The sequence below is a fragment of the Megachile rotundata genome, chromosome 6 (genome assembly GCF_050947335.1).
Source record: "Megachile rotundata isolate GNS110a chromosome 6, iyMegRotu1, whole genome shotgun sequence".
NCBI classification, from domain to species: domain Eukaryota; kingdom Metazoa; phylum Arthropoda; class Insecta; order Hymenoptera; family Megachilidae; genus Megachile; species Megachile rotundata.
In genome coordinates, this window is record NC_134988.1 from 7471437 (window position 1) to 7497526 (window position 26090).

Consider the following 26090-nt stretch of genomic DNA (forward strand, 5'->3'; position numbering starts at 1 on the left):
TCCCTGCCTGATTCAGTTTCATTCCCATTCTTGTATGCCGTGGTCAATTATCGCTTCCCTCGATGATCATGATCACACTTCTATCTCTCACGACTAATTACAGGAATAATGCAATGTTTTATTGCTCCCTTAGAAATCATTGTATACGGTAGCTTACATTATTACCGCATCCAGGAGACATGCAACTCGCGTCATCACGCACGAAATGCATTAAAGTCATTGCAAACCGGGACTCATCGTGAATAACATAGTCTTCTTTAACCCGATCTAATCTTTCCTATTCCTCTTTCCTAGCTATTACCGTTTTACTCACGCAATCGGAATCGGCAATCGTTTCCTAACCTCAATTTCGATCGAACAAATTTTCCGCTGATTTTGAAAAGTGATGTCAATGAAATTCAATCTTGAGGAACAACTTATTAATATTATTATGTAGGAATGAAATCGAAGGTTTATTTAACACCAATTCCCCAATTTCCAAATTTCCAAATTCCTCAATTCCCAAATTCCCCCATTCCCAAATTCCTCCATTTCCAAATTTCCCCATTCCCAAATTCCCCCATTCCCAAATTCCCCCATTCCCAAATTCCCCCATTCCCAAATTCCCCCATTCCCAAATTCCTCCATTTTTAAATTCCACCATTCCCAAATTCCACCATTCCCAAATTCCCCCATTCCCAAATTCGCCCATTTCCAAATTCCCCCATTCCCAAATTCCACCATTCTCAAATTCCACCATTCTCAAATGCCCCCATTCCCAAATTCCTCCATTTTTAAATTCCACCATTCTCAAATTCCCCCATTCCCGAATTCCACCATTCCCAAATTCCACCATTCCCAAATTCCCCCATTCCCAAATTCGCCCATTTCCAAATTCCCCCATTCCCAAATTCCACCATTCTCAAATTCCACCATTCTCAAATGCCCCCATTCCCAAATTCCTCCATTCTCAAATTCCACCATTCTCAAATTCCCCCATTCCCAAATTCCCCCATTCTCAAATTCCCCCATTCCCAAATTCCACCATTCTCAAATTCCATCATTCTCAAATTCCCCCATTCCCAAATTCCCCCATTCCCGAATTCCACCATTCTCAAATTCCACCATTCTCAAATGCCCCCATTCCCAAATTCCCCCATTCCCAAATTCCTCCATTCCCAAACTCCCCCATTTACAAATTCTCCCATTCCCAAGTTCCCAAATTTGCAATCTCCCAATCCTTCAAGTTCCAAAATTCTCAAATCCCCCAATTCTCTAATCTCAAAACTTCTCTCCCCCCAAAAAATTACCTCCGCCATCTCTTTAAACTACATAACCCATCATCCCACATCACATCCTCCAGACTCACATACCTGTCAGCACACTGTATAACATTTCAACGTGCACGTACAAAGGCAAATATTACCTTCTTGTTTCTACTATTTTTTGTCGGTCGCTACAGACCGCTATAACTGTCAACGCGTTAATGATGCACATTAGCAATCATCTGATAATCATCTGATCGTGTCGCAGGTTGCTATGGCGCCGGATGCGGTTACCCTGGGGCACCTGCGCACAGTATCGTCCGCTTCACGGGACCAGGTGCTGAAGACGTCGTAGATGAAGAAGATGCCCTTCTTAAAGATACTGTGTTTCCTGTGGGAGCAGTGGCTACTTATTCCTGCGAACGGGGATTTGAGCTGCTTGGTCCTGCGAGGAGGCAGTGTCAAACTGATGGCTCGTGGACGCCGGAAGGTGTACCTTTTTGTGGTGAGTTTTAACAATTTTTTACTGATATAATTAACGCTTTTAAGGTGAAGAACTAGAAAGGTGACTCACCATTCAATTTAATACAATTTGAAATAAATACATGTTTTAAGTAAATCTATAATATTATACATTTGGTGTATAAATATGAAGAGGACAATAGTGGCAATTGATAATGGAGAAATAGTAATCTTAGTTGAATTCAGATAATCTTTTAAATAAAACATTTTAAGGTTGATATGTGACAACGGTAAAAATACCTTTGAATGCTAAAGACTTAATAACATAACAAATAAATAATAAAATTATTGTATAATTTATTATAATAAATGATATAACAATATAGCTGTTAGTACAACGTTCAAATCCTTAATATTTTATATAAAGCAATATATCCATCCTCTTCGTATATCGCTATATTCCCTTGGGAAGAGTATTCGGTATTATAAGACGAGGCAAAATTTTGGACGGCGACTGACCTGATTCCCGGTGTCCTTGACCGAGGAGACCGACGACAGTAGAAGAAATATCAATCACTATGGTGGGGGAATAACACCGTTAACTCTGAACCTGTTACCTGTTAAGAACGCCCGCGGCCTTCCCAACCTGGCGCACATTCCTGACATAGGTTCAACATTTCTTACTCCATACAGATCAGATTTATTTCCCTTCTTAACATCCCAACATTTCATCACAGATGGAGAACTAAGAGCAAATCAAGCTTCCCTGGGGAACATGTGGCAAGTACGGAGGAGGACTGCTATTTAATAGATTTATGTATTAAGAACTTTGGGAAGATGAGAATTTAGGGATTTGGGGATATGAAAGTTTGTATATTTTAAAATTTGGGAATTTGGGGTTTTGGGGATTTAGGGATTTAGGGAATTGAAAGATTTGGGACTGGGGATTTGGAGATTTGGAGATTTAGAGATCGAGCAATTTGTGAGTTTATGAATTTCAAGATTTGAGGAATTTGAGGACCTGAGAACTCGAAGATTTGACAAATTTGGGGATTTGAGAATTTGGAGGTTTTAGAATTTGGATCATAGACAATTTCACGAATTGAAAATTTGAGACTACGAGAATTTTAGGTTTTGAAAGATTAGAGAAAAAATTATAAATAAGATATTTAATTAATGAAGTTAAGTTCATTTGACTAGTCAATACAAACCAATTTCCCACGCATCAAGTTCAATTTAACTTGTTCGAGTACATTAAACAATACCAAATTCATTAATTAACGACAGTATTAAGTTTGTTACAAAATAATTATACAAAACATTAAAACTAATATTCAGAAAAAGTTAAATTTCAAGAACTTCACGCTCTAATTGCTCTAAACACTGTTCATCTCTTTCTCCAATTACATTAAAGTAACGGCCGACCATTTTAATACCGCTTCATTGGTTGTTCAGGTCTGCTGATTGAAATCATTAAAGTGGTACGTTTTCTCTTCAGCTAATCGGTGCAAGAACTTAGGTATTTATTCGAACATCGGATCTAATTAATGAATTAAACTGTTTTGTGTGAACTGATCAATTTCGTGGTCACAGAAAGTATAACCTAAAAATACCAGAACACTTTCGAACGGCGGACATCTTGTTTCATAGTTCTAAATGGGACTTATTGTTAGTGAATATACAGAGTGCTACCTGTAACGCTGCTCACGATTTTTCTCCCACTTGCAGCCACCTTATGAAAAAAAGTTTAGAACAATATTTGCAAGTTGCGTTACAGGTGGAACCCTGTATTATATTTCTCGTTAACAGTAATTATATATAATTAAATATATATTATGGCTCTACAATATTTATGTAGCTCTGTAAATAATACTTATTTAGCAATAGTAAAGAGAAGTAGTACTAATTTACTTATAAAAGTATTTATTCAGTAGCAGTAAATAGAAGTAGCAATAAATTTAATAGTAACTCAGTTAATACCAAATTTACGTACTTCAATATTATTTATTTCAATTTACTTATTTACTTATTACATAAAAATTAGTGATATCAACTTTCTCATTTCATTAAGGAGTCAGTATACTAATGCCTTCAGTAACTGCTACATTACACGTGTCTGATAAATTGCAATGTGTTGACCTTTAAATGACTTGCTATAAGAAATACTGATAGTCTCTAAGAAGGCGATTAATTGAAAATTTTCTTATATCTTTCCTAAATGTGTTGCCGTTATGATATTTACCATCAATTGGAGTTTTTTTAATGAAACTAAAATTCATAAATGTTTACCATAAATAGCTTGAAAATAATGAAAAATTAAATGAAACGTTTAGAACAGAAATAATATATTTCCAGTTGATAATCTGAAAATTCCTAAGTTCCAAACTATAATTTTCTAAGCGTGCAATACAATTTGAATTTAAATAACTTTGTAAAATAAAAGAACACATTTATTGTTATTGTTATTATATTATCATTTCAGACAAATTAAGAACGTATTTTTTAAAAGATTCGGTAAGCATTTTAATAGCACCATTATGTTTGACGGAAGTTTGTAACAAAGTAAACTAAAACGACAGTTATTTTAATAAATGGCGCATATGTACATAGTTCGTTTCAAATTATATTTGTTATACCAGGAAATTGTTGGTTACGGCCCCGTTTCGTAAATCAACAAGTAGTCGAATCTTAGCGCGAAATTACTCCGTTAATCTTTCAGTAGCAATTTCTCATCATTTTCTGCGAAACGGTACGTTAGATCGCCACTTACGCACTTGTGCGTGAACTTTTCGTAAACTAATTTTTTTATTCAAATTGCAGTCCAATTATTTGTATAATGATACCAAATTGCAACGACTGATACCAAATTGATATAACATCTCAACTTTCTTTATCTCTTTTAATCTAGTTAAGGTGGTTCACTTTTTATCGTATTTCAACGAAATATTTCATCTTAGATTAATATGGCAATAATTCCTAAATTTCTAATTTAATATAATACAGTACTTCATATAAATTAATAAATTAGAAATGAAATTAATTCTACATTCAATTTCCTGTACTTCCTATAGAAATTCCGATAGAGTTCCATGTCTAACTACCAAATAAAATTATGGCTATGCAAAGTTCTTCACCGTGGAATTTTTATTACAGCTTTCACTCGTTTTCTTTCAATTTTTCCAACCGTAAATATCCTAATCATCGCCTTTATAATTTTGCGCGTTATAAACGCTGTTATTGTCTATTCTTGTGCATTTTCTACTTTTACAAGTTGTTCCTTCTTAACAAGACTGTCGATATTATTAGCTATTAGTAATTATGTAATGAATAATTTGAGACATATTTTTACTGTTGAGTACATAGTATGTTTTAATATAGTACCTTAGTAAATTAGTATTTTATAAAATAGTATATTAGTACATTAATATTTTATAAAATAGAACATCAGTAAATTAATATGTTACAATAACTCTGCACAATAAATATATTGTTATCGAGTCGTGACTAAATATTAAGTTTGGGGTCTAAAAATGTGAACTTACATAAAATGCAAATTAACAAAAATTTTTATTCGGACAAGCTATGCAGGTGATTTTACAGATACATAAATAACGCGTTACCACGACCTCAAAAGGTGTACCTTCATTGACCCCAGAACAATTGAAACATGTACGAACGGGACAAAGGATGCATTGTGTAGGGAACATTAGATAGAAGACACATCCATTATACGTCTACATACATTATACGTACATAATACAAATCATATGCTTCGAACTACCTTTGTAACCGTTAAAATTCGCCATGCAAATCGTATTGATATACCCTTAATAAATATTATTGTAATAACTGTATATTGTTGACTTTTTGAAACAATAAAAATAAGCAAACTTTCTAATTCTATAGTATTACTATTATTATGAAAAGTTATGAATTTTACGTATTTTATTATATAGATGTCGGAATATAAATTCGTAATAACAGAAAATAAATATAAATCTAGTTTTAGTTTAAAAGAATTTCTCTATTAAAATAAGCGTAATATAAATTGTTACTGCGCATGCGCCTAGCTCAGCGCGCATGCGCATAACTCTATTCAAAAAAATATTTCGTCTCTTTTCTGATAAATAACTTCTACAAATCTAATTAGTTTCTACCTGTTAAAAACCTTAATAATTAAAATTTATAACAATTTTTTAATACTTGAAGCAATCATTTAACTAATTTAAGCAAATATTTTACGAAATACAGTGATTTCAATGAGCGGATGGAAAACTTCGAATTCATCTCCGAATACGAAATCGAGGTAAACGCACAACTGTCAATAAAAATAATCAATTTAGCATGAAAATTGCATTTCTGTCGACTGACATCAATTAACCTATAAGATCTGCACACTTAGCGGTAATGATCTAAGAATTTCTCGGAGTGAACGGCATGAATCAACAGCGTCGATTGATAAAGATCGATAATAAGGATTAACCTTGATTCGCGCGAGCCAAAAGGGTCGATCTCGTTTCCGTTGCGTGGAGGCTTTACCGTGATCGAGGCAATGCCAGTTAGCGTCTATAAAATTCTCACGTTACGGTACAGTAAAACTACCGCAAGGCCGGTAACTTCTTTGCGAATGTGCAGCCACCATTTGCCGTGTACGAAAGTTTGCGACCGATGCGATGAGCAAGCATCTGCGTACCACTCGGCTATTCACCTGTGTAACGTAGCTCGTACTTGACCTTCTTTTTATGCAATCAACCATGAAGATTTTCTCAGACCCACGAGGTTACGGAGCTTTTTGTGTCGTGCCAGTTGTTCACCTGTCTTTACACTTTTTCTCAGGAATTTCTTAATTTGTTCGTTGAGAAATTATTTTGCAAATTGGAATATTTCACAATTTTTAAGGTTTAAGGTTTTCTTAATTTGAAGGTTCACAATTGGAAATTTTCATACTTTTTTAATTTGAAAATACGGGAGTTTAATTTGTAGATAGGAATACTTTTTTATTCTTTAATTTGAACTTTGTGATTTTTGCATTTGGACATCAGACAATTTATGAACTTTTATAGTAAAGGATTTGTATGTTTGAAAATTTACAGATTTGTCAGATTGGAAATTTAACATTTTTTTCATTTGAAAAATTATGAAATTGATAGACTTTTAATTTATAAATTTCTGATATTCACAAATTTTTTATTTTCTGAATCTTTATATTCGTGAATTTTTTAATGTACTGATTTGATTATTTCTAAAAGAAAATTTATGAAAATTCCACTGTTTGAAAATTTGGGAATTTGAAATTATTAAATTGAGAAATTTGAAACTTAAATATTTGAAAGTTATCAAATGTAAAAATTTGTAAACTTTATTGCAAAATTAGAAAATTCAAAATTTCCACTAAACTCCAAAACTAAACCAAATTGCAAAATTAGAAAATAGAAAATTTGATTATTTGTAAATTCCTAAAAAAGAAGATTAAAAATTTGAGTTTCAAAATTATCAAAGATAGAAATTTGAGTATTTTTAAATTTTTGTCCCACGACCCAGTTGTTAAGGAATGTAACGTGTCTCATACTTGACCTTTTTCTATAGTTATTACAATGAAAATGGCAATGAGGTATGAATATTTTCCCAGGCTCAATGTCCTTCGATGTTGACGAACTAGTTTGCCGTGAATGATTGAAAACGTAGCAGTATCCTGCGTTCATTGATGTGGTTGCGAGTCAACATCATTATTAGTTTTATTGGTATAATCCTCCCATGGGAAATGATGTTAGTAGGGACTAGGTCACCGATAGTTAAGTCAGGGCCGTCGCTAGAGTTTACTGAAACGTGGACTAAAATTGAAATCTCAGCAAAGCAAAGATTTTGTATTTAATACATTTTCAGAGTCTTTAAAGTCACATGCTATGAAGCGTAAAAGGCAATCAGCTTCAGAGGCAAGAATTGCAATTAAAAATTGTTTTACCTGTTATGGCGTGTTCGATACAATTAGATCGCATAGAGAAGAATACAGTTCGTTAAAACTGTAATCAGTTTTTAATAATGGTTTAAGAAATATTTACTGATTGTTTACAGTAGAAAACTTTTGCTTATTTTAGGTTTATTCAATTTTTTATTTTTTTGTTATACATATATTTTCTTACTTTAGTCTAAGAATATAAATTATTATGCAGTTTTGCGCAATTTACAAAGAGAATTTTTAAGGAAAAATGCAATAATTGACTGTATTGTTGCATTTCAAGTATATAAAAATATAAATGTATATAAAAATTTCTCAGCTCTTGGTATTATTTTTCTCTCGCATGACAAAGAGGAATCTTTAAACTTTTGCTAAGTTAGCTAACAATAAAGTGAACTTATAATTTTGATTGCCAGTGTAAGTTTAAAAAATTAAGAAAAGCATTGACAATACTATTCAGTTATGTATTAACAATTAATGGATAAATGAGGACAACTCCAAACGATAATATGTCACTACAATATGTAAGTAATGTACATTATGTTTTCAATAATATAATTAAAATACAATATAATGTAACTGTATCTAAAGAAAATATCCAAAAGAAAAAATAGATTGTTTACAGATAATTTAGATAATTTTTATGCAGAAAATTAGCAAAGAATATATTAGAAAATAGGAAGAAAACAAGAGCTTCAGTGGTTTAAAGGCGTCAGCTTTCAGTTCGTGTCACCAGTTACACGATATCCTGTATAAAGACGTTTTGTACATCACGAGCACGTGTTCCAGTACCGTAATTTAGAGGGGACATTTTATAATGCAGCGCCAAGTGCAATTCACCACTAGAAATGCAACAAGACGTGCAAGAGAAGCATAACAACTTAATTCATGCTTACATTCTTTCATCTTGTGTTTTTTCTTGAATGCGATACAAAAAGCAGCGTTACATCTCATTATAGCAGTACAAGCACACAACATGGCTACACGATGTTCAAACTACAAAATGGCCGACCCGTTCTCCGGATATAAGTATTATTAAAAGTTTGTGAAGAATACTGGTAAATGGAATTTATAACAACAATAAGATTTCGTGATTCAAATGTTAGAACCATGATTAGAATTTAGCAGAAAATTGATATGAATTTTATTGAAAATCGATATAAATTTTGATGAAAATGTAAAAAATATACACATCTGAAATTTTAGTCAATTGTTTTTAGTTAAAAACAATTTTTGCTGTAATTAGTTACTTGATGTGATTGTTGCGTTTAGTACATACGAATTTAATATAAAATTATATTAAACTAATTTATTATAGAACATTCTAATGGAACAGATAATTAACCACGATGTAGCGATTAGTAAAAACAATTTTCGCTGTAATTACTTGATGTAATTACTGCAATGAATAGATATTGTCCATATAACATACAAAATTTGATTGTGACAGTTAAAAACATTTTATTTGTATTTGTCTTTCAGTTTTGAACGTCGCTGGAGGCAAAGCACCAATGCAATCGAGCAGCACAGAGGGTGGAATTCCTCAGAGGGCTGTCGATGGTAGCAATGGTCAAATTTACACTCCTCAAACTTGTACTTTGACAAGACCAGAAAATAGACCATGGTGGTACGTGAACCTGCTTGAACCATACATGGTGCAACTCGTTCGACTGGACTTTGGCAAACCATGCTGTGGTGAGTAATTTTAAACTCGATCTCCTCAACGCTTGTTTACTACGGTCTCGATTGTGACAAATAGTACAAAACATTTTGTAGTGCATTCATATTTATGATTTAATGATTACTTATACATATACAGGGATTACTGTGGGTTATATACAGGGTGTTATCTATAACTCACGATTTTTCTCCCACTTGCAGCCACTTTACGAAAAAAAGTTTAGAACAATATTTGCAGGGTATGAAGTGCACAATAGATATTAGTAAAGCAAATTTTGAAAATAGTTTGTTCTCTTGGCAAAGTCAAGGTCACCTTGGGTTTTTTAAATAGGAACATACATTTTTTTTATTCGTAGCTTTAGAGGGCATCGAGACGAATTCAAAACACATGTTACATGATATTTTTATTAATATATTACTCGATTTACAGAAGAGGAAATGTGAAGTACTTAGCTTTTGGTAGTGTAACCATTATTTGATTCCGAAGAAATTACTGAATGCAATCACGCGACTAGAATGTAAGAAAGATACACTTTGTTTAATTACATGTTCAAAATGTATGCCGCCTTCCATCACGTAATATTCCGGTCTTTTACTTCGCATTTCCTTAAAATTGAATAATAACTATAATACTAAAGTTTTGAAAGTACTTGTGAAAAAGAAAGGTATGAAAATATACATCCATATTCATAGAATTTCATAGTTCTGTGTAAAAGTGCAGGAGAACTTTACATAGTATAAATGAATGTCTTCCTTTCAAAAGAAAAGGAATGTAATATTGGTTTCTTAGTGAATGACAACAGAACTCTCAATAATTTTATTTTACGCAATTTGCTAACTGATTGAATACTTCCTGTCAGAGAAATGTTATTATTACCGTAACCGTCTGTAATGACACTTTATCGATAGAAAGTTGAAATATCCTGTCTTTTATTGAAATGAAAGTAAAAGTTTGATGTTTCATCGTATTGTTAAATGTAGGAAGACATTCCTTTGTTTTTAAAATAAAAAATCAGATAACAACTATAACATTCTGAAACTAAAAAAAAGGTAATTCAACGTACATATATAGTAAACATTATTTATTTAAAAAAATAAAAATATATATTAAAAACATAGTTCATTAAAAATGTGTATGTATTTATTTATAAATTGCAATGAAAATATTTTAGAATTAAATAAATATATATATATAATTATTTCTAAATAACAAAAACATATAATATATAATAAAATTTTATGTTCAGATTTATTATTATAAATAAAGTAAAATGCATATAAAATATTCGGTACAAAAATATTACTTGTGTTTAAAAATTGACAATATAAAAATATATGATCCTTTAATAACTTAAAAATTAATAGTTAATAATTTAAAAATTAATAATTTGAAAAAATACAATGTCAATACTGAAAAATTTAATTCAATAAAACAAAGAATTTTTCCTTGTAATTCTTTTAAAAGAAGAATCTAAATTTTTAACGAATATATTAAATATACATTAAAAAGTCAATAACTTATTGTAAAAATAAATTTCAAAGCTGTATTATTCTCCTTACTAAATAAGCACATTTCCTTAAATAATTGTTAATAAATAATTAAATCTTCCATACAATAAAAATTGAACAAAACCTAAATAATGTATTAAAAAGTTTAACCACGTAATTTACGACGGAAAAGCAGTACTTTCCAGGATACTTTAGAAGTATGTTAACGTGATCGATGTTAGCGACCGAAACGTAAAACAATGTGGTGTTTCTTAAATGTGCCGTAAAATTCGATCGTAAATTTGTGCACCGTTTTCTTGCTTCATCATAGGTTACAAGTATTGTTCGCACGCTAAATGTTTTAGAAACTTTCTAGGATGAAAGTGAGAGTCTTTTCACTTTTGATCGCTAGAAAACGATGCTGTTCTTTCGTCTGTGCTCAGCATATGATATTAACATCGATCTTGGTAGAAAGAAGATATACATTAACCATTTTCTAACTCTTTCGTGCATAATACACGAACATAGAAAACATAGAAATATAAATATATTTATAATATATAGATTATAGAAATGTATTTATAGTAAGGGATTTTTTATCGTAAATATTTTTGTGACGAATTGATTTCATTTCAAATTTCGCGCCCTTTTTGCTACATTGAGAGTTTGTAGCAGAAGTTAATTCTTTATTAAACATTTGTAGCTACAGATAGTGTTTTCTGAGTACATTAATACTAATTTTGAAAAAGAGGTGATTATAGTAGCTTTACTTAACTTTATTTAAATTTAATTTCATGTAATTTGATACCTAGACGCGAACATTATTATTTTCTTTGTAATAAATTATTTTTCATTGTAAACTCTTTCGAATTGTTCAAGTTTCGCGCGCTTTTAATCAGTCCTTGGTAGCAAGGATGTTGTTTCTCCGTTAAATAGAATTTATACTTGTTATTGATACTTTGCACGAATATCGCTATTAATTTTACTCATTTTACTTTCTTTCGTCTTTTTATAGCAAAATTGTCTACTAATTTTCAACATTGTATCTACTATATAAAAATAGTTATTTTTTTCTATTGCATAACGAATAGTCACAAAGAAATTGTGATACTTTTACAAATTACGGTAAATTGCCATGAAATTAAGGAAGTAATTCAATATTCCAAGGACTTGTTGAAGTATAAATCAGCGAATAATTACAGTTGAACATTTCAGCTTGGATAAGTGATCAAACAAAGAAAATCTTCCATCTTTAGATAAAATCTCTGATAATAACTTTAAACACGCACTTTTCACGGAAATAGAAAAGTGAGAGTACTTATCTTGTTATTCATGGAAGGAATTCGCTAATCTCTTCCTTAAAAAGTAATTTTCATTCTTTCACCGACCAACTGTCCGTACATTAGAAACTTTATTTCTTTATATAAAATATCAATATTCTGTTAACAACAAGGAAACGTACTGTACTATAAAAATTGTGAACTATTTTTCATAGTTTAAGTTTATAGAATTAAAAACTTGAAAATTTTGTGTTTCTACGTTTTTAATTTCTCAGTTAGAAAATTCTATATTCTCAAATTTTTAATTTCTAAAATTGAAAATATGTAAATCGGTAAATTTGGAGATACTGAAAATTTCATACAAACAATTTTCACACGAACGAAGATTAAACGAGATTACATTTTCCTTATGATGGGAATTTGAGCACGAAAAATTTGCATACTAATCTGACAAAGGAACAATTCTCTATAGATTAGTATAAACACATGATTATAATCTCCGCCAACTAAGATACAACATACATTAGCTGCAATTAAAATACTTGAACTTAAAAATAACACGAGTCGTCGTAAATAGAAGCAACTTTCACATTGCAACTTTAGGTACGATAAGAAACGAAGAACGTTTTAATTACAGAACAGACTGGTTATCGTTTATTACTACTCGAAGTTCCGGTAACACGATGTTATCGTTCTAATAATAAAAAACAAACGGTGGTAAAGTTACTGTAAAACTACTGACTTTTGTAATAAACTTGGAAGAACTATATTCATGCTAGAATATGAATGAAGATTAATATTCAAACTTTTGGTGTAATTTAATAATTTTTACTACAATTTAATACGATTTCCTTACTACAATTTCCTCTTCTGCAAATCGAGTAATATGTTAATAAAAATATCATGTAATATGTGTTTTGAATTCGTCTCGATGTCCCCTAAAGCTATGAATAAAAAAAATGTATGTTCCTATTTAAAAAACCCAAGGTGACCTTGACTTTGTCAAGAGAACAAACTGTTTTCAAAATTTGCTTTACTAATATCTATTGTGCACTTCATACCCTGCAAATATTGTTCTAAACTATTGTTCTAAATCAATTTGATAAAACATTCGAAAACTATTACAAGAAATAGAATCAGAAAAAGGACGTCTAACATTTCAATGTTAATACAATATAAGTATTCGTAATAGATACAGTCAACTCATGATCAAAGTTAAGTTACATAGTTTCGAAACGAAGTTCCTAACACTCCAGACGGTTCGAGAAATTTCTCCGCTCAGGTTAAGTTCCTTTTTTAATGCAAACAAGAAATCGTTGGCATTTCAAATGCGATTACAAGGGACAAAACGTGGAAAGCATGTAATTGGAGTTCATGACTACAGATGCAGCGATGGTCGCCGTTCGTTCGGTCACACCTGAAATGTTTTCCAGGTCGGAAGATGTAGTACCGAGTACCGGATTATCTCAGATGATTTTATCTCTTCAAATGCTACCTTTGCAATCGCTGGTCGAGCAACCATAACTATTTAAGCCCCCCAGTGAAAGCGTGTTCGATTTCAAATTTAATTTCCTATTATCAATGTCTTATGTTATCTTCCCAATCCTGTGACATCCTCTCTAAAATTATGTTCAAACCTCTAAAACATGGAGTTACAGTCTGCCATTTTATTTAATACTTATCAATTTTCAGTTACTATATTTTTCTTCTTGTAACTAATACTTCCTCATTGACTTGAATCAAAATATCTTTGATGAAATTCTTTTTCAATTTTTGTAATTTTCAGGTAATGTTTCTGAACTAATACTTGATCATAAACTAACCTCTAAAATTTTCGTTCCCTCTCAAGGTTTGATTAAACCATTCCAAATAGTCTGAATAATTGTCCATTCTGAATAATATATAAAAGGAACACATCAATTTGATCTAAAACGTGAGACAATTAAAAGAAGAATGCGCGTGAAGAAACGAATTATAGTTTGCTATTATATCATGGATACCTCAGCCCATGTTTTGTACAGAGAAATGATGTTACGTGTTTTCTTTTTTTTGCAGGCGATGGTGTATCTGGAACGATTGTGGTTCGTGTCGGCAACAATAGGCCAGACTTGGGAACGAATCCAATTTGCAATCGTTTCACTGGACCCCTTGAAGAAGGTCAACCTCTTTTCTTGCCGTGCAATCCACCCATGCCTGGAGCATTTGTTTCCGTACATTTGGAAGCAAACACACCGACACCGATTCCAGTGCAACTTTCATTATGCGAGGCGTTTGTGTACACTGATCAGGTACCGACTTTATTTCTTCATCGTGTTACTCAACTTTGTACGGCATATCACTAGTAATCGGCTTTTATCTCGTTAATGATGAACGTCTTAAAAAAATGAAAGAGAAAAAAGTTTTACTGTTTTTTATTGCCGATATAATAGCGTGTGTACTTTTTTCATGTTTGCAATACTTTTTGAAGAACTAAAATGACCCACAGTTTTTTATGAATCTCAGCAAACATCTCTAATACCTTTTAACAAATATCTTCTATATTTTTAATGCATTTTCTAATCAAGTATTTGTCGCTTTCAGAATATGTCTTATTCAATGTTTTAAATTATTACGAATTAATTTGCATCAGGCACTTCCCATCGAGAGGTGTCCACAATTCAGAGACCAACCTCCAGGTTCCACAGCCACGTACAACGGAAAATGTTACATATTTTACAACCGACAACCGATGATATTCAGAGAAGCTCTGGCGTTCTGTCGTGCCCGAGGTGGTACGTTGGTAGACGAGAGTAACCCAGCGCTGCAAGGATTTATTTCCTGGGAACTTTGGAGGCGACACAGGTATTCCACTCCTTCCAGTTAATTGTCATCATTTAAATATTTTTAAATGCATTCGTATCCTCGTTTGAAGGAGCGACACTTCGAGCCAGTACTGGATGGGCGCAGTGAGGGATCAAAAGGATCGCACGGTTTGGAGATGGACAGGAAGTGGTGAAGAGGTTTCCGTTTCATTCTGGAGTCTGCCTCAGGGCACCGAAGAAGACTGTGCTCGATACGATGGCAGCAGAGGTTGGCTCTGGTCCGATACCCCTTGTACGGCTCGATTGAATTTCATCTGCCAACACCGTGAGTATCGACTTTCAAATATTATTGTACTTCCGCGCTTGTTTTTCTCATCGTTATTATCCCATGAGTTGTTACAATACTTTGAGACCTTCCTGTACGTCTGTAAAAATAGAGCTAGGCAACTATGTAAGTATGTGGTGTGGTCGTAAAGCCATCTGAAAGTCTATAGAAATATAAATTGATGGAATTTACAACCACACTGTATCTTGACTATTAACTAACTGTAGTTGTACTAAGATGTAGCATAATTACTATATATAGCAAGGTCGTAAAACTACAGAGAACTTTTCATATTTTAGAACCTCGAGCATGCGGAAGACCAGAGCAGCCTCCGAATTCGACAATGACCGTAATTTCAACGGCAGATCGAAATTCCGGAGGTGCATACGAGGTTGGAGCTACGGTAGAGTATACCTGCAACGCTGGTAGCCTCCTTATAGGTCCATCCACTCGTACCTGTCTGGATACTGGCTTCTACAACGAATTTCCACCAGTTTGCAAAAGTGAGAACCATTTTGAAACCATCTTCGGTATTCAAATTTGCTTAATTACGAATCTGTTATAATAAATTCGATCTCTTCATTCAGGTATCGAATGTGGTTACCCAGCCAGTATAAAACATGGAGGTTACACACTTATCAACAATACCGTTAGTTATTTGAGCCAGGTGCTTTATTCCTGCGAGGAAGGATATGAGATGACTGGTAAGAATGTATTACAGTGTTCAGTTTTTATAGATATGAATTATTTCAACAAAATATTTTATTCTGAAGGACGTGCAAGATTAACCTGCGACATTGATGAACGTTGGAACGGACCTCCACCGAGGTGTGAACCAGTCTTGTGTGACCCCCCAACACCTGTTCCACATAGTTACATCCAAATAGACGAAATTGATGAAACTGAAACGATGCCGGCGAAGGCCAGCGTCAATCGAAGTCTTCTTGTGGGTAGCATCGTTACTTACACCTGCGAGAAGGGCTATAAGTTGACTGGATTCAGGCAGATACTGTGTTTACCCTCTGGGTCATATGATCATGCTGCGCCTACTTGTACAGGTAATTCAAATTGGTGAAGTTTGGGTTTTCAAAGATTTAAAAATCTTAGCATATTCTGTCCTGAAGAATTAGCGCAAGTCGGGACTTCTATGAAATGTGTCTTAAAATTAGAATTGAAGCAGGAATTTCAGACTAATCAGTTTACTATTATATTACAGAAGAACCCCGTAGCCCACCTACTGTGTCTACCCGAATAACAGTCCGACCTACCACTGCCAGGCCACGTCACACCTTCTTGCCACCAAGAGTTCGCACAACGGTCGTTTCAACAACGTCTACAAGCACGACCACCTCGGTACCGCCTCAAAAGGTTGCGAACACTGCCGAATTGCCGGCAACGGTCAAAGAAACCATCGCCAGAAAACCAAGCATTGGATTACAAAGGCCTACTCCTCCATCCACTGGCTTAAACGATGGTGGTAGTGACCATCCTCAGGATAATGAAATCTCCGGCAGTGGGGTCGACAATGCACAGGCTGGTCTGGGAACAGGTGTTCCAGAACCATCTGGACCATTCAGAGTGGATAGTGCAGATCAACCGAGTAACACGCATCAAGCGAAATTAAATCTGGGTGCTGTGATCGCCCTGGGCGTCTTCGGTGGTTTTGTATTCCTTGCCGCTGTTATTACGACCGTCGTAATACTCATACGCAGGTAAAGACAAATCATTAAAATTATTGGAGAATTGAAAGGCAATGGTGTCTGTCTTTCTTAAGTTTCTGTGATTATACAGTAAATATTGTTCTAGGAATAGTGCTTGTTCTTATACGTGAAAGGATCTAAGTCTACATACAGGGCTTCCTCCTTTTTGTACTCATTTTTCTCATGTAGGCTATGTGTTATTAATTGGTAAGTGTGGTGTTTTTCTGGAATGCGACATAGGTGCCTCTTAGGTAAAGGTAAGAGTGAGGTCCTTTCACCACTTGTCTTTTAAGAATATCTAGAGGGAGCCAGAGAGAACCTCTAAAATTTTCTGTCTTTGAACATAAAAACAAATTGAAAGCAGTTGGTGAAATACTTATTCTTCCACATCTTTTAATTAAAGGAAGCCTAAGTTGCAAATCCAGGACTCTAAGATCCTGATTATACTTATCAACAAGTAATAACATAACCTACATGACTGAAATATGGAGTAAATAGGATATAATATGTATAAATAAACCTTAAGTGTTCAAGGATCTGTGGTTTTTCCCAGATGCGACTTTTATTATAAATTGTATTGTTTGCAACTTCTGTAACAGGCATTATTTTGTGGACAGACTATACATAATTAGCTTTATACATAATACAGTACATTTGCTCCTTGACCCACGTGTGTATACTGTATCGCTTACTTTATACTGGTTCAAACTGTTTCTCTATTCTTTCGTCCGTCTTCTTGTCTTTATTTTCTGACTACTGGCGCGATTTTCTCTCTTTGAATACTGTAATCTACTTCTTTCGAGTGTTGTAAGTAGTATAACAAAAAAATATTACATTGAATAGTTCTTATAAAGAAAAATGTATAGTTAATATTCTTTATTTAAATTGTATTCATTGATGCTCAATTCATAAATGATATTAAAATATTTTATCTTGTTACAATATGATGTAAAACCTGGTTTTACTTAAAAAAAAAAGAAAAAGAAAAAAAATACAAAATTATGAAAGTGAAGATGTTTTTTACAGAATTTCCATCCATTTTAAAGATCAATGTTTTAAAATACAAAACTTCTTTTAAAGGAATCTTGTTAAGGAATAAGCCTACAAAATACTTATATGATAAAAATGGTGGGCCTCTGTAATTTATCTATTTAAAATAACTTTCTTTTATTATTAAAATATCAACTTAATTGAACTTGATTTACTGCATAGCAATTTTCTATCAAAGTATGAAACAGAGTTTACCATTGAATTTTTCCATTATGAACAAGTAAAATATTAACTCTTTCATCAATACATAATTGAAGTTGACCTAATTATTTAACAGAAAATAATTTTAATAAGCAATAACATGCTACTGGTCACAATGAAGACATTAAAAATATAATTTTACTTGGATAACTTTAACTAATCTTTTCATTGCTACCAAAAACTATTCTACATTTAATTATTTTCAATTTCCAAAATTAAATCTTTAATTTAAAATAAAGCATGGAGCTATATTTATAATCTAAAAAGGCAGTGGAACTATTTTCAAAAATTCTGCAACGAAAGGGTTGAAGGCATTGGTGTAACTAGGCATCCAGACCAAAGTTAGGTATATTTCAAACAACTGTTGAATATAACTATTGAAATCATGTCTACATACAATAGCATTTGAAGGTTTATTTTTCTTGATACATACAGATACATTGAAATACTTATTTTGATATACAGTAACTGGAATTATTTCTGCACACTTGTTTGAGCATAACTGTAAAATTAAATTGAAAATATAAGCTATGAAGCATTAGGCTACAGAAATAGCTTCTGAGAAGTTGCTAGCCTATTTCTGCTGATTTTATTTTGCGACACATAAACAAATAAAACAGATACAATATCATGAATATTCAAGTATTTCACTGCACGTACAGTGAAAGAAATTCTTATTTCAATTAATCATTTCATATACGTAGAGACAAAATATATAATTATATAACTGTAAATCAAATAAATATTTCAAATACTGCTTCAATTAATATAAAAATGTATTGTTATTTCAAATTAACTAACTTAGCAAATGGATAGAGATTTACCTGGATTTAGTCCAGGCATACTATGGTCTCTGCCTAGATATGTCAATGGTTGAAGGTACAAGATGTATGAAAGTGAACAAAATAAAAACGTATCAAGAGAAAAGACAATTGATCAAAGAAGATTGGAATGAGAATTAACACTGAGCCCGTTTGCGTTGCGGTGGCTAGCGGCAGTGGCAGCGTCAGAGGACGGCGCCGCAGGGGGCTTGGTGGGGTTGGTGCGTTGAGGGGTGGCGGTAGTGGTGGCCTTGGAAGAGGTGAAACCGGGATGCCCTCGCGTTGGTATACGCTACTGGCGCTGCCCTTCCCCGACCAGCACCTGGGGCGTCGCGATTTGACAGCTCGCCGTGGCACCGATCACCCTTATTCCTTTGGTCTCTCAGCGGCCCATCGGGCTGGATATTTCTCCAATCCTTCTCTCTAGTTACTAGCAGACAATACCTCCTATATATAGCCCACCACCATCGCCCTCACCCTCCACGCAACCATCGCCCACCACTACATCAATCATCACCACGTACCACCACAACCGCCATGCGCCACCCTCGCGAGTGATTACTAGTCAAGGTAAACGAGCAACGTTTATAATGTGCACACATAGCGATAGCTCGTTCACCAGCTTTAAAATTTTTGTAAAGCTTCACTTGAACGCACTTGAATCATGCACTTCCTTTAGTTTTAGTCGACTGGTTCCTACACCCATGTGTATAGAATGATGCACCATTCTGCTTTTTAGGAGGATGGAAATTTCAAGTGAAGTTCAATGTCCTATAATCTTCCGGTTTAGTAGTTTTTACACGCTGCATACAAGATTAGGAAGATTAATAAAGCACTCAAATAAGGTTTAGCTTATAAGTATATAAATATAAAAATATGGAAGGAACATGGTAAAATACACTTTGCTGGAATGTAGCAATAATAATACTGTACTTAAAATGCACTTAAATGACTATGGAACAATATTTTTGAATATGTCATCACTTGTACTTTTTAATCGCTTGTCATGAAGCTTAATTTAATCTCAATGTTTTGTATTCCACAGAATTTTGGGAAAGATATACATATTTGTATATGTATGTTACACCATGTGAAATTTAATGTGTTATACTGCTTTGCATATTTTATTGTTAGTACCAATTATGGTAATGGAACATAATTAAGAAACTCTTAGGATAAACCAAGTTGGCACTCGAAGTGCAAAAGTTATATATATTTGATAGATCATTATATTAATCTAAAGTTTCAATTCTAGATTTAATTATAACTCCCCTGCTTTTACATTGCACTATTTGGATTGATCACATTTAAAAATTATACTGACATGATTAAATCATAAATGAGCAGAAATATGTTAATTATATTTCTGAGAATATAATTAAAAATTATTATTACTATTCTTAGCTAATTAAATTTTATATCTATAAAAAGTTGTGATATTATCACACATCTACTATTCTATCTATGTTTTCTGCTTTTCTTATTTTCAGAATGGTGAAGGACCAAATTTATGCTAAAACCTGCTTCAAATTCTGCTTATGTATTTTCCAAATGACACATGCATTACTCAACACTTAACAATCGATTTGGCTTTAAATTAAGTACTACGATTCGATTATATTTGATATATTCCTGATTTACATGAGAACAACTTTTAACACAGTCAAATTTTGAAAATTCATTAAACTATAATTATTGTATAAAATTGATTAGTAAATGTACTATGTTATAGTTTATCCAAACAATAAAAAGCCAGATCGATAATGCCATAAAACACTGCTTACTATAATTTTCTTCTTTGAAAGAAAAATATGTTACAATTGCAGGCTAGAAGTAGCAGAATAATGCAATCAGAAAGTTTATGTACCCCAAAAGTTGCAGATTTTATAGGGTAAAATAAATAAAAATATATGGTATTTTGCAATCTACAGTTTAACTCTTAAAATGCATAAAATAGGGGAAATCCAATCCTAAACCATATAGTATGCTCTTCATTCCAATGTTGTTACAATAGTAAGAATTCAACTATCTTTCCTTTCTTGTTCAAAGAATAAATGCTGATGGGGATGTTTCATAATTAAAGATTCACAAAATGAGGTTGATATAAATAATCTCTTACTATATATACAATAGTATTTTCTATATTTTCTGAGTGATCCATTATGCACTCTTTAAAATTCAAATATAATATTCTGGAAGTCAAATATCCAAATTGTAATTGTTTATGTCTATAAGATAAAACTACAGATTGCAAAATGACAAAAAATTTTTCAATTAGTTTTAAAATCTGCAGTTTTTGGCATATCACTTCAAGTGTCCTATACTAAGAAATTTGTTCAACTTCGTACAGAAATCATGGTAGAAGCAGCAAACACTATCGACATCGTGCATCCCCTGATTGCAACACTGTGGCTAGTTTTGGAAGCAGTTCCTTGGAGAGTAGAGGAGGTCTGAATCGTTACTACCGTCAAGCTTGGGAAAATCTTCACGAGACAGCTGGGCACAAAAACAATCATCCTCCTCTTCGTCGCAAGGAAACCCTGGATGAACCAGGATACCGAGAGAATTACCGTGGTAACAACACCGAAAGGGATGGTTCTGAATTAGTCGTTAGCGACGTAGCTACTTTCTCATCGAACAAGCACGCCAGCATTTCTGACAAGAAACGCCATCACCATCACCACCATCATCATCACGGTAACTCGACACCAGAATGGAGACAGTCCCAGTCTCATCACAGATACTGAACACCAAATGCGTTAGATAGGATCCTTCGTACTCGAGGTTTACAGTGAATCGTTATTGGATCACGAATAAACTTCCATCACATTCTACGGCAATGCTTTACATCGGAGGAGCTCCTCACTTGTTCTCTTCCCGCCACGTTCCGTGGCTGCGTAACAGAGAAACAAACGAAAGGAGTTCGATAAAATAGACGCGATGACTTCATTTTCGTAGCATTTGTTTACATTGATCGTTCAAATACAGCCACATGCAACTTTGGCTTCCTTCAGTTAAGGGAAATGTAGGTTCTTTCTACTCCAGATATAAATGAGTGAATTACAAGTTGCTGTTTCATATATACTAGGTAGAACTTAAGTATAGCAACTTAAGTCTAAATTTTAAAATTAAAAATTTAGGAATTTAAGGATTTGGGGACTTAGAAATTTAGGAACTTTTGAAATTTTAAGTTTCTAATATGAAGTATACGAGATATGTTATAGCAGTGTAAGAAGAGACAAATGTGGCTTACAAATCACCACTTGGTTTATGTCTATGTAAGTTCTCCGTATCAAGATTCTTCCAAGACCAAAAGCAACTGGTATAAACCTTTGCCTCCTACATTTCTGCTTATCCAAAAGAAGCCTATGTTGCACCAAAGTGAATTAAACATTGCGTAGTGTGATCAAATAGATAAAAGATAGATCATTCTCCATTTATTGTTCTGATATACAGTAGATTATTTACACCTACGTTATTACGTAATGTAAATAGCGTATATTGCAATAGTATAAGTAAGAGAATGAAGTTGTGAATGTAGGAGGATCACAAGTTGATCGAAGGACATGCCAAAAAATGAGAGAGTAATATATATACGTATATACATATATCTATATATAATTACTGATCAAACGGTTTCTAATATTTTTTTTAAGTTATTATAGAAACGTTTGATTATAATAATGTTCTCAGCGTACAATGTTCACAGAAATCACATATTCGATAAGACTAAAATCTGTTATGGGCACCTTGGCCTCACCTTATAAGGATATTGATGAAATTCCTCGTAATGATATGATATTCGAAGAAGGTACTATTAAGGATAGGCCGATGTTATCCATTTCAGAATCAAAATTAATTTAGTTATGATGTCAAACTAAGATAATTAAAGTCTGTCTCTACAGGTTTTAGTACATTAATGAAATATTTATATATATTTAGTATTATATTATCCACCTAAATATTTCATTCCAAATTCGTCAGAAATAAAATATAATTAGTAAATAACGTGTATTTATTTGTTGACTGAATTAAGAAATTCATAACAAGTTTATATATGTACTTATTTAATGTCTCAGTAATTACAATAAATTGTAATAGTGCCATTATGGGCAAATTTTCATGTATTTACATATACATTCTCATTGTTCGTGGCATATGCTGAATGACAAATACTAGTAATACTTTTAATAGAAGTACTTTTAATAACTCGTTAATTACATATATCATTAGTTTTAGTCTTGACAATGCACAAGCTATTTGAAATAAAAATATTTATGCAATGTAATTGTTTCATAATAATTCATTAAAAAAAGTTCAAAAAATGATTTTCGTAACATATTTCAGTAAGAAAAAAAAAAACAGATCTTTTTTTTCATGAAGCAGTCTAATATGTTATATAAAAAATTAAAAATATCACATTTACCCTTGAAGCCACTGGCTGATTAAATGTCCAATTTTGGCTCTGGCAACTTTCAACTCAGGTACATCACTTTTTGATGGAGGATACATATTAGCACAGTGAGCAGTACCTATGAACCAAATTATTAAATGGACTTAATATACGATAGAAGGAATATATCAAATTTAAAATTATTAATATTTATATACCATTAATATAGATAGCAGGTGCTTGAGGATTTGATGATTTCGTAATTCCTAATACATGCCAAGGATCAACTGAACCATGTACAAATACCACGTTTGTAACTTTCAAATTCAATGCACCATAAAAAATATTTGTACGATTGACTGCTGATTTCAGCAACTGGATATTATATCTATTAAAATACAAAATTTAATCATATCATAAGAGTAATTAAGAGCTCAAGGACAATTGAACAATAGCACAATTAAGTTACCGTGGTCCGAAAATATCAAGACATTGTTGAACAAAGAAATCTACTGGAAAACTGTTACTGAATAAATTTGGCCGCGCAGTAGAAGTTTGGAAAAATCCAAATTCTGTACATGTTTGATACATCCACTGACGTCCTACAAAAGAAAATTTAGTAAGTTAAAAATAAAACATCTTAATAATATTACTGCAATGTGTTACCTCCTTCTGCATCTTCACTAGCCCAAGATATATTTCGAAATTCATTAATCATTTTATTATACACATAGTCTAAACATTTCTTGTTTGTAGCATTCAATATTTTATTACTTATGAGTGCAAGTCTATCAATAGCAAGACCTAATGATTCATTTGTTAAAATATCACATGCACTTTTGATGGTGAAGTTAGCCATGGCAGAATTATTACGGTTGTTTTTATTGTATTGTACAATACCAGCAAAGTCACTTGCTATAGTTTCATACAAATTTGCAATATCTTTGGTCTTAGTATAACCAGGATCAATGGGATTACATAAGCTGCAAGTAACAAAAACATTTTAAAATAATATTGTAAATGCACTTAGGAAATAAATGTTCAACTCACATAAATTTCTTAGCTAGTCCTTGCTGACCAATACGATGACGTAACATTATATGAAACTGTGTATTTGCTTCTACTATTGCATTTACACATGCCTCAGAATATTCTTTGAGGGCATTTTCAACAACGACATAGTATTCTATAAAAAAGTTGTTAATATTAGTAACTTTTAAGTATAATAACATTTCTGTGCTTACCTTGAAAATCGATTTGTGCTAACAATGGCCCACTTGCAGATACAGCACCATGTACTAAATGGGGATATTTCTCCCGTAACCATGCAGCTAATGATCCAGCATATGACCCTCCAAATGCAATCCATTTAGTATTATTTGGTAATTTATACATCGTGTTCACGGTTTGCACAAAGTAGGCTAAATCTGCAAGTGCTTGTTCCGAAGAAAGATACATCAAGTTCTTAACACTAAGATCTCTGTATAAATATTACAAACATAGTATCAGTAACAGATTTAAAATTGATGACAATGATTAATTTCAAGATTATTGCATACGAGGTAGGATGACTTTTTCCATAAAAGCGATGTTCTACTTGGAAACATAATGCTCCAAATTCTTTGGCATATTCGATCCATTGACCTTCCACCATCCATTTAGCATTGGCAGCACCTTCACCGCCTATCATTAAAAACACTGGACCTCCTACTTTATAATAATCCCCATTTACAAAGTATCTCTGTAAAAAATTAATTAATAGTATTGCTATTAATGGTAGAATCTCTCTGATTATAATATTATTACTATATAAAAATAGGTAGAGAAGGAATGTTGAAATAAAGAATATAGTAATAACTAGCAAAATGAACAGGCATCAGCATTGTGTTAGTTTTAATTTTAAATACATTTTTAAATTACCTGTTGCCAAACATGTGCATCAGTTGGATTAAAATGATCCAAAAATTGTGGAAACCATTGTTCTTTTGGAAGCTCATACTCTTTAGACAAAATAGGTTCACCTAAATTGCCATGCCTGCTTCGGCCTCTCATAAAATTTTGCCATGATATACTAATATTTATTAAACTAATGAAAAGCAACAATAACATGAGCTTCTTCATATTGCAATATGTTTAACTTACTAAAGAATATATTCTGAAAAAGAAATAAAAGTAATCTTTATACACACATATAAAGTTATTATTAAAATTATTAATAATATCTTTACTGTTTTCTGATCTTAAAAATACGTAAATAAAAAAATTTTATGAATTTATCAATTACTTGTATTGATAAAAGTATTTGTAACGTAGTTTTCCAGAAACAAAATTATCTTTTAGAAACGATAAGATTATAAACGGCTGTAATAGTAATACATAATTAAAAACAATACGTTGTTCAATACGTTATAACTTTTATGTTAACTTGCAAAAAATCATGAATACATTGTAACAAAAAAATTATTTATACGTTACAAATACGTTGTAATTTATATTTTAACAGTATATTTACTGATGCACACTTATATGTATTAATTAAAAATTAAATAAAATATCCATTTACATTATGATATAGTATCAATAACAGTGGATATCTGGAAGCATGGTACAAAATGAAAACAAGATGTTTTACCGTTGTTATATTTATAAATACGTATTACAAATGCAAATCTCGCTTCCTTAGGGAAAA

The 26090-nt window shown here is 32.4% G+C and overlaps 2 protein-coding genes across 8 annotated transcripts in view; one reads left to right on the forward strand and one right to left on the reverse strand.

Annotated features, from left to right (window-relative positions):
- The window catches only part of LOC100880426 (putative serine protease K12H4.7), a 30916-nt gene extending 5394 nt beyond the window's left edge, over positions 1-25522 (reverse strand). Inside the window, exons 1-9 of one of the 4 annotated variants that reach the window (XM_012290642.2) lie at positions 25322-25522; positions 24961-25142; positions 24646-24881; positions 24452-24587; positions 24068-24384; positions 23871-24003; positions 23620-23789; positions 23435-23540; positions 14448-14484 (exon numbers count right to left, since the gene is read on the reverse strand). In XM_012290642.2, coding sequence (XP_012146032.2) covers positions 14463-14484; positions 23435-23540; positions 23620-23789; positions 23871-24003; positions 24068-24384; positions 24452-24587; positions 24646-24881; positions 24961-25142; positions 25322-25522 — 1503 coding nt within the window. In that variant the 3' untranslated portion in view covers positions 14448-14462. Of the gene's footprint in view, positions 1-14447; positions 14485-18581; positions 19812-19849; positions 21902-23434; positions 23541-23619; positions 23790-23870; positions 24004-24067; positions 24385-24451; positions 24588-24645; positions 24882-24960; positions 25143-25321 lie in introns of those variants that run through there. The other 3 variants (XM_012290643.2, XM_012290641.2, XM_003705531.3) reach the window with 3 other exon arrangements.
- LOC100880537 (uncharacterized) overlaps positions 1-26090 on the forward strand; it is a 56000-nt gene extending 29910 nt beyond the window's left edge. For 3 of the 4 annotated variants that reach the window (XM_076532504.1, XM_076532505.1, XM_012290633.2), the window contains 10 exons: positions 1513-1749; positions 9145-9357; positions 14166-14398; positions 14740-14951; positions 15022-15236; positions 15536-15739; positions 15824-15940; positions 16010-16294; positions 16453-16948; positions 21359-26090. In XM_076532504.1, coding sequence (XP_076388619.1) covers positions 9174-9357; positions 14166-14398; positions 14740-14951; positions 15022-15236; positions 15536-15739; positions 15824-15940; positions 16010-16294; positions 16453-16948; positions 21359-21755 — 2343 coding nt within the window. In that variant the 5' untranslated portion in view covers positions 1513-1749; positions 9145-9173 and the 3' untranslated portion in view covers positions 21756-26090. Of the gene's footprint in view, positions 1-1512; positions 1750-9144; positions 9358-14165; positions 14399-14739; positions 14952-15021; positions 15237-15535; positions 15740-15823; positions 15941-16009; positions 16295-16452; positions 16949-19179; positions 19436-21358 lie in introns of those variants that run through there. The other variant, XM_076532503.1, reaches the window with a different exon arrangement.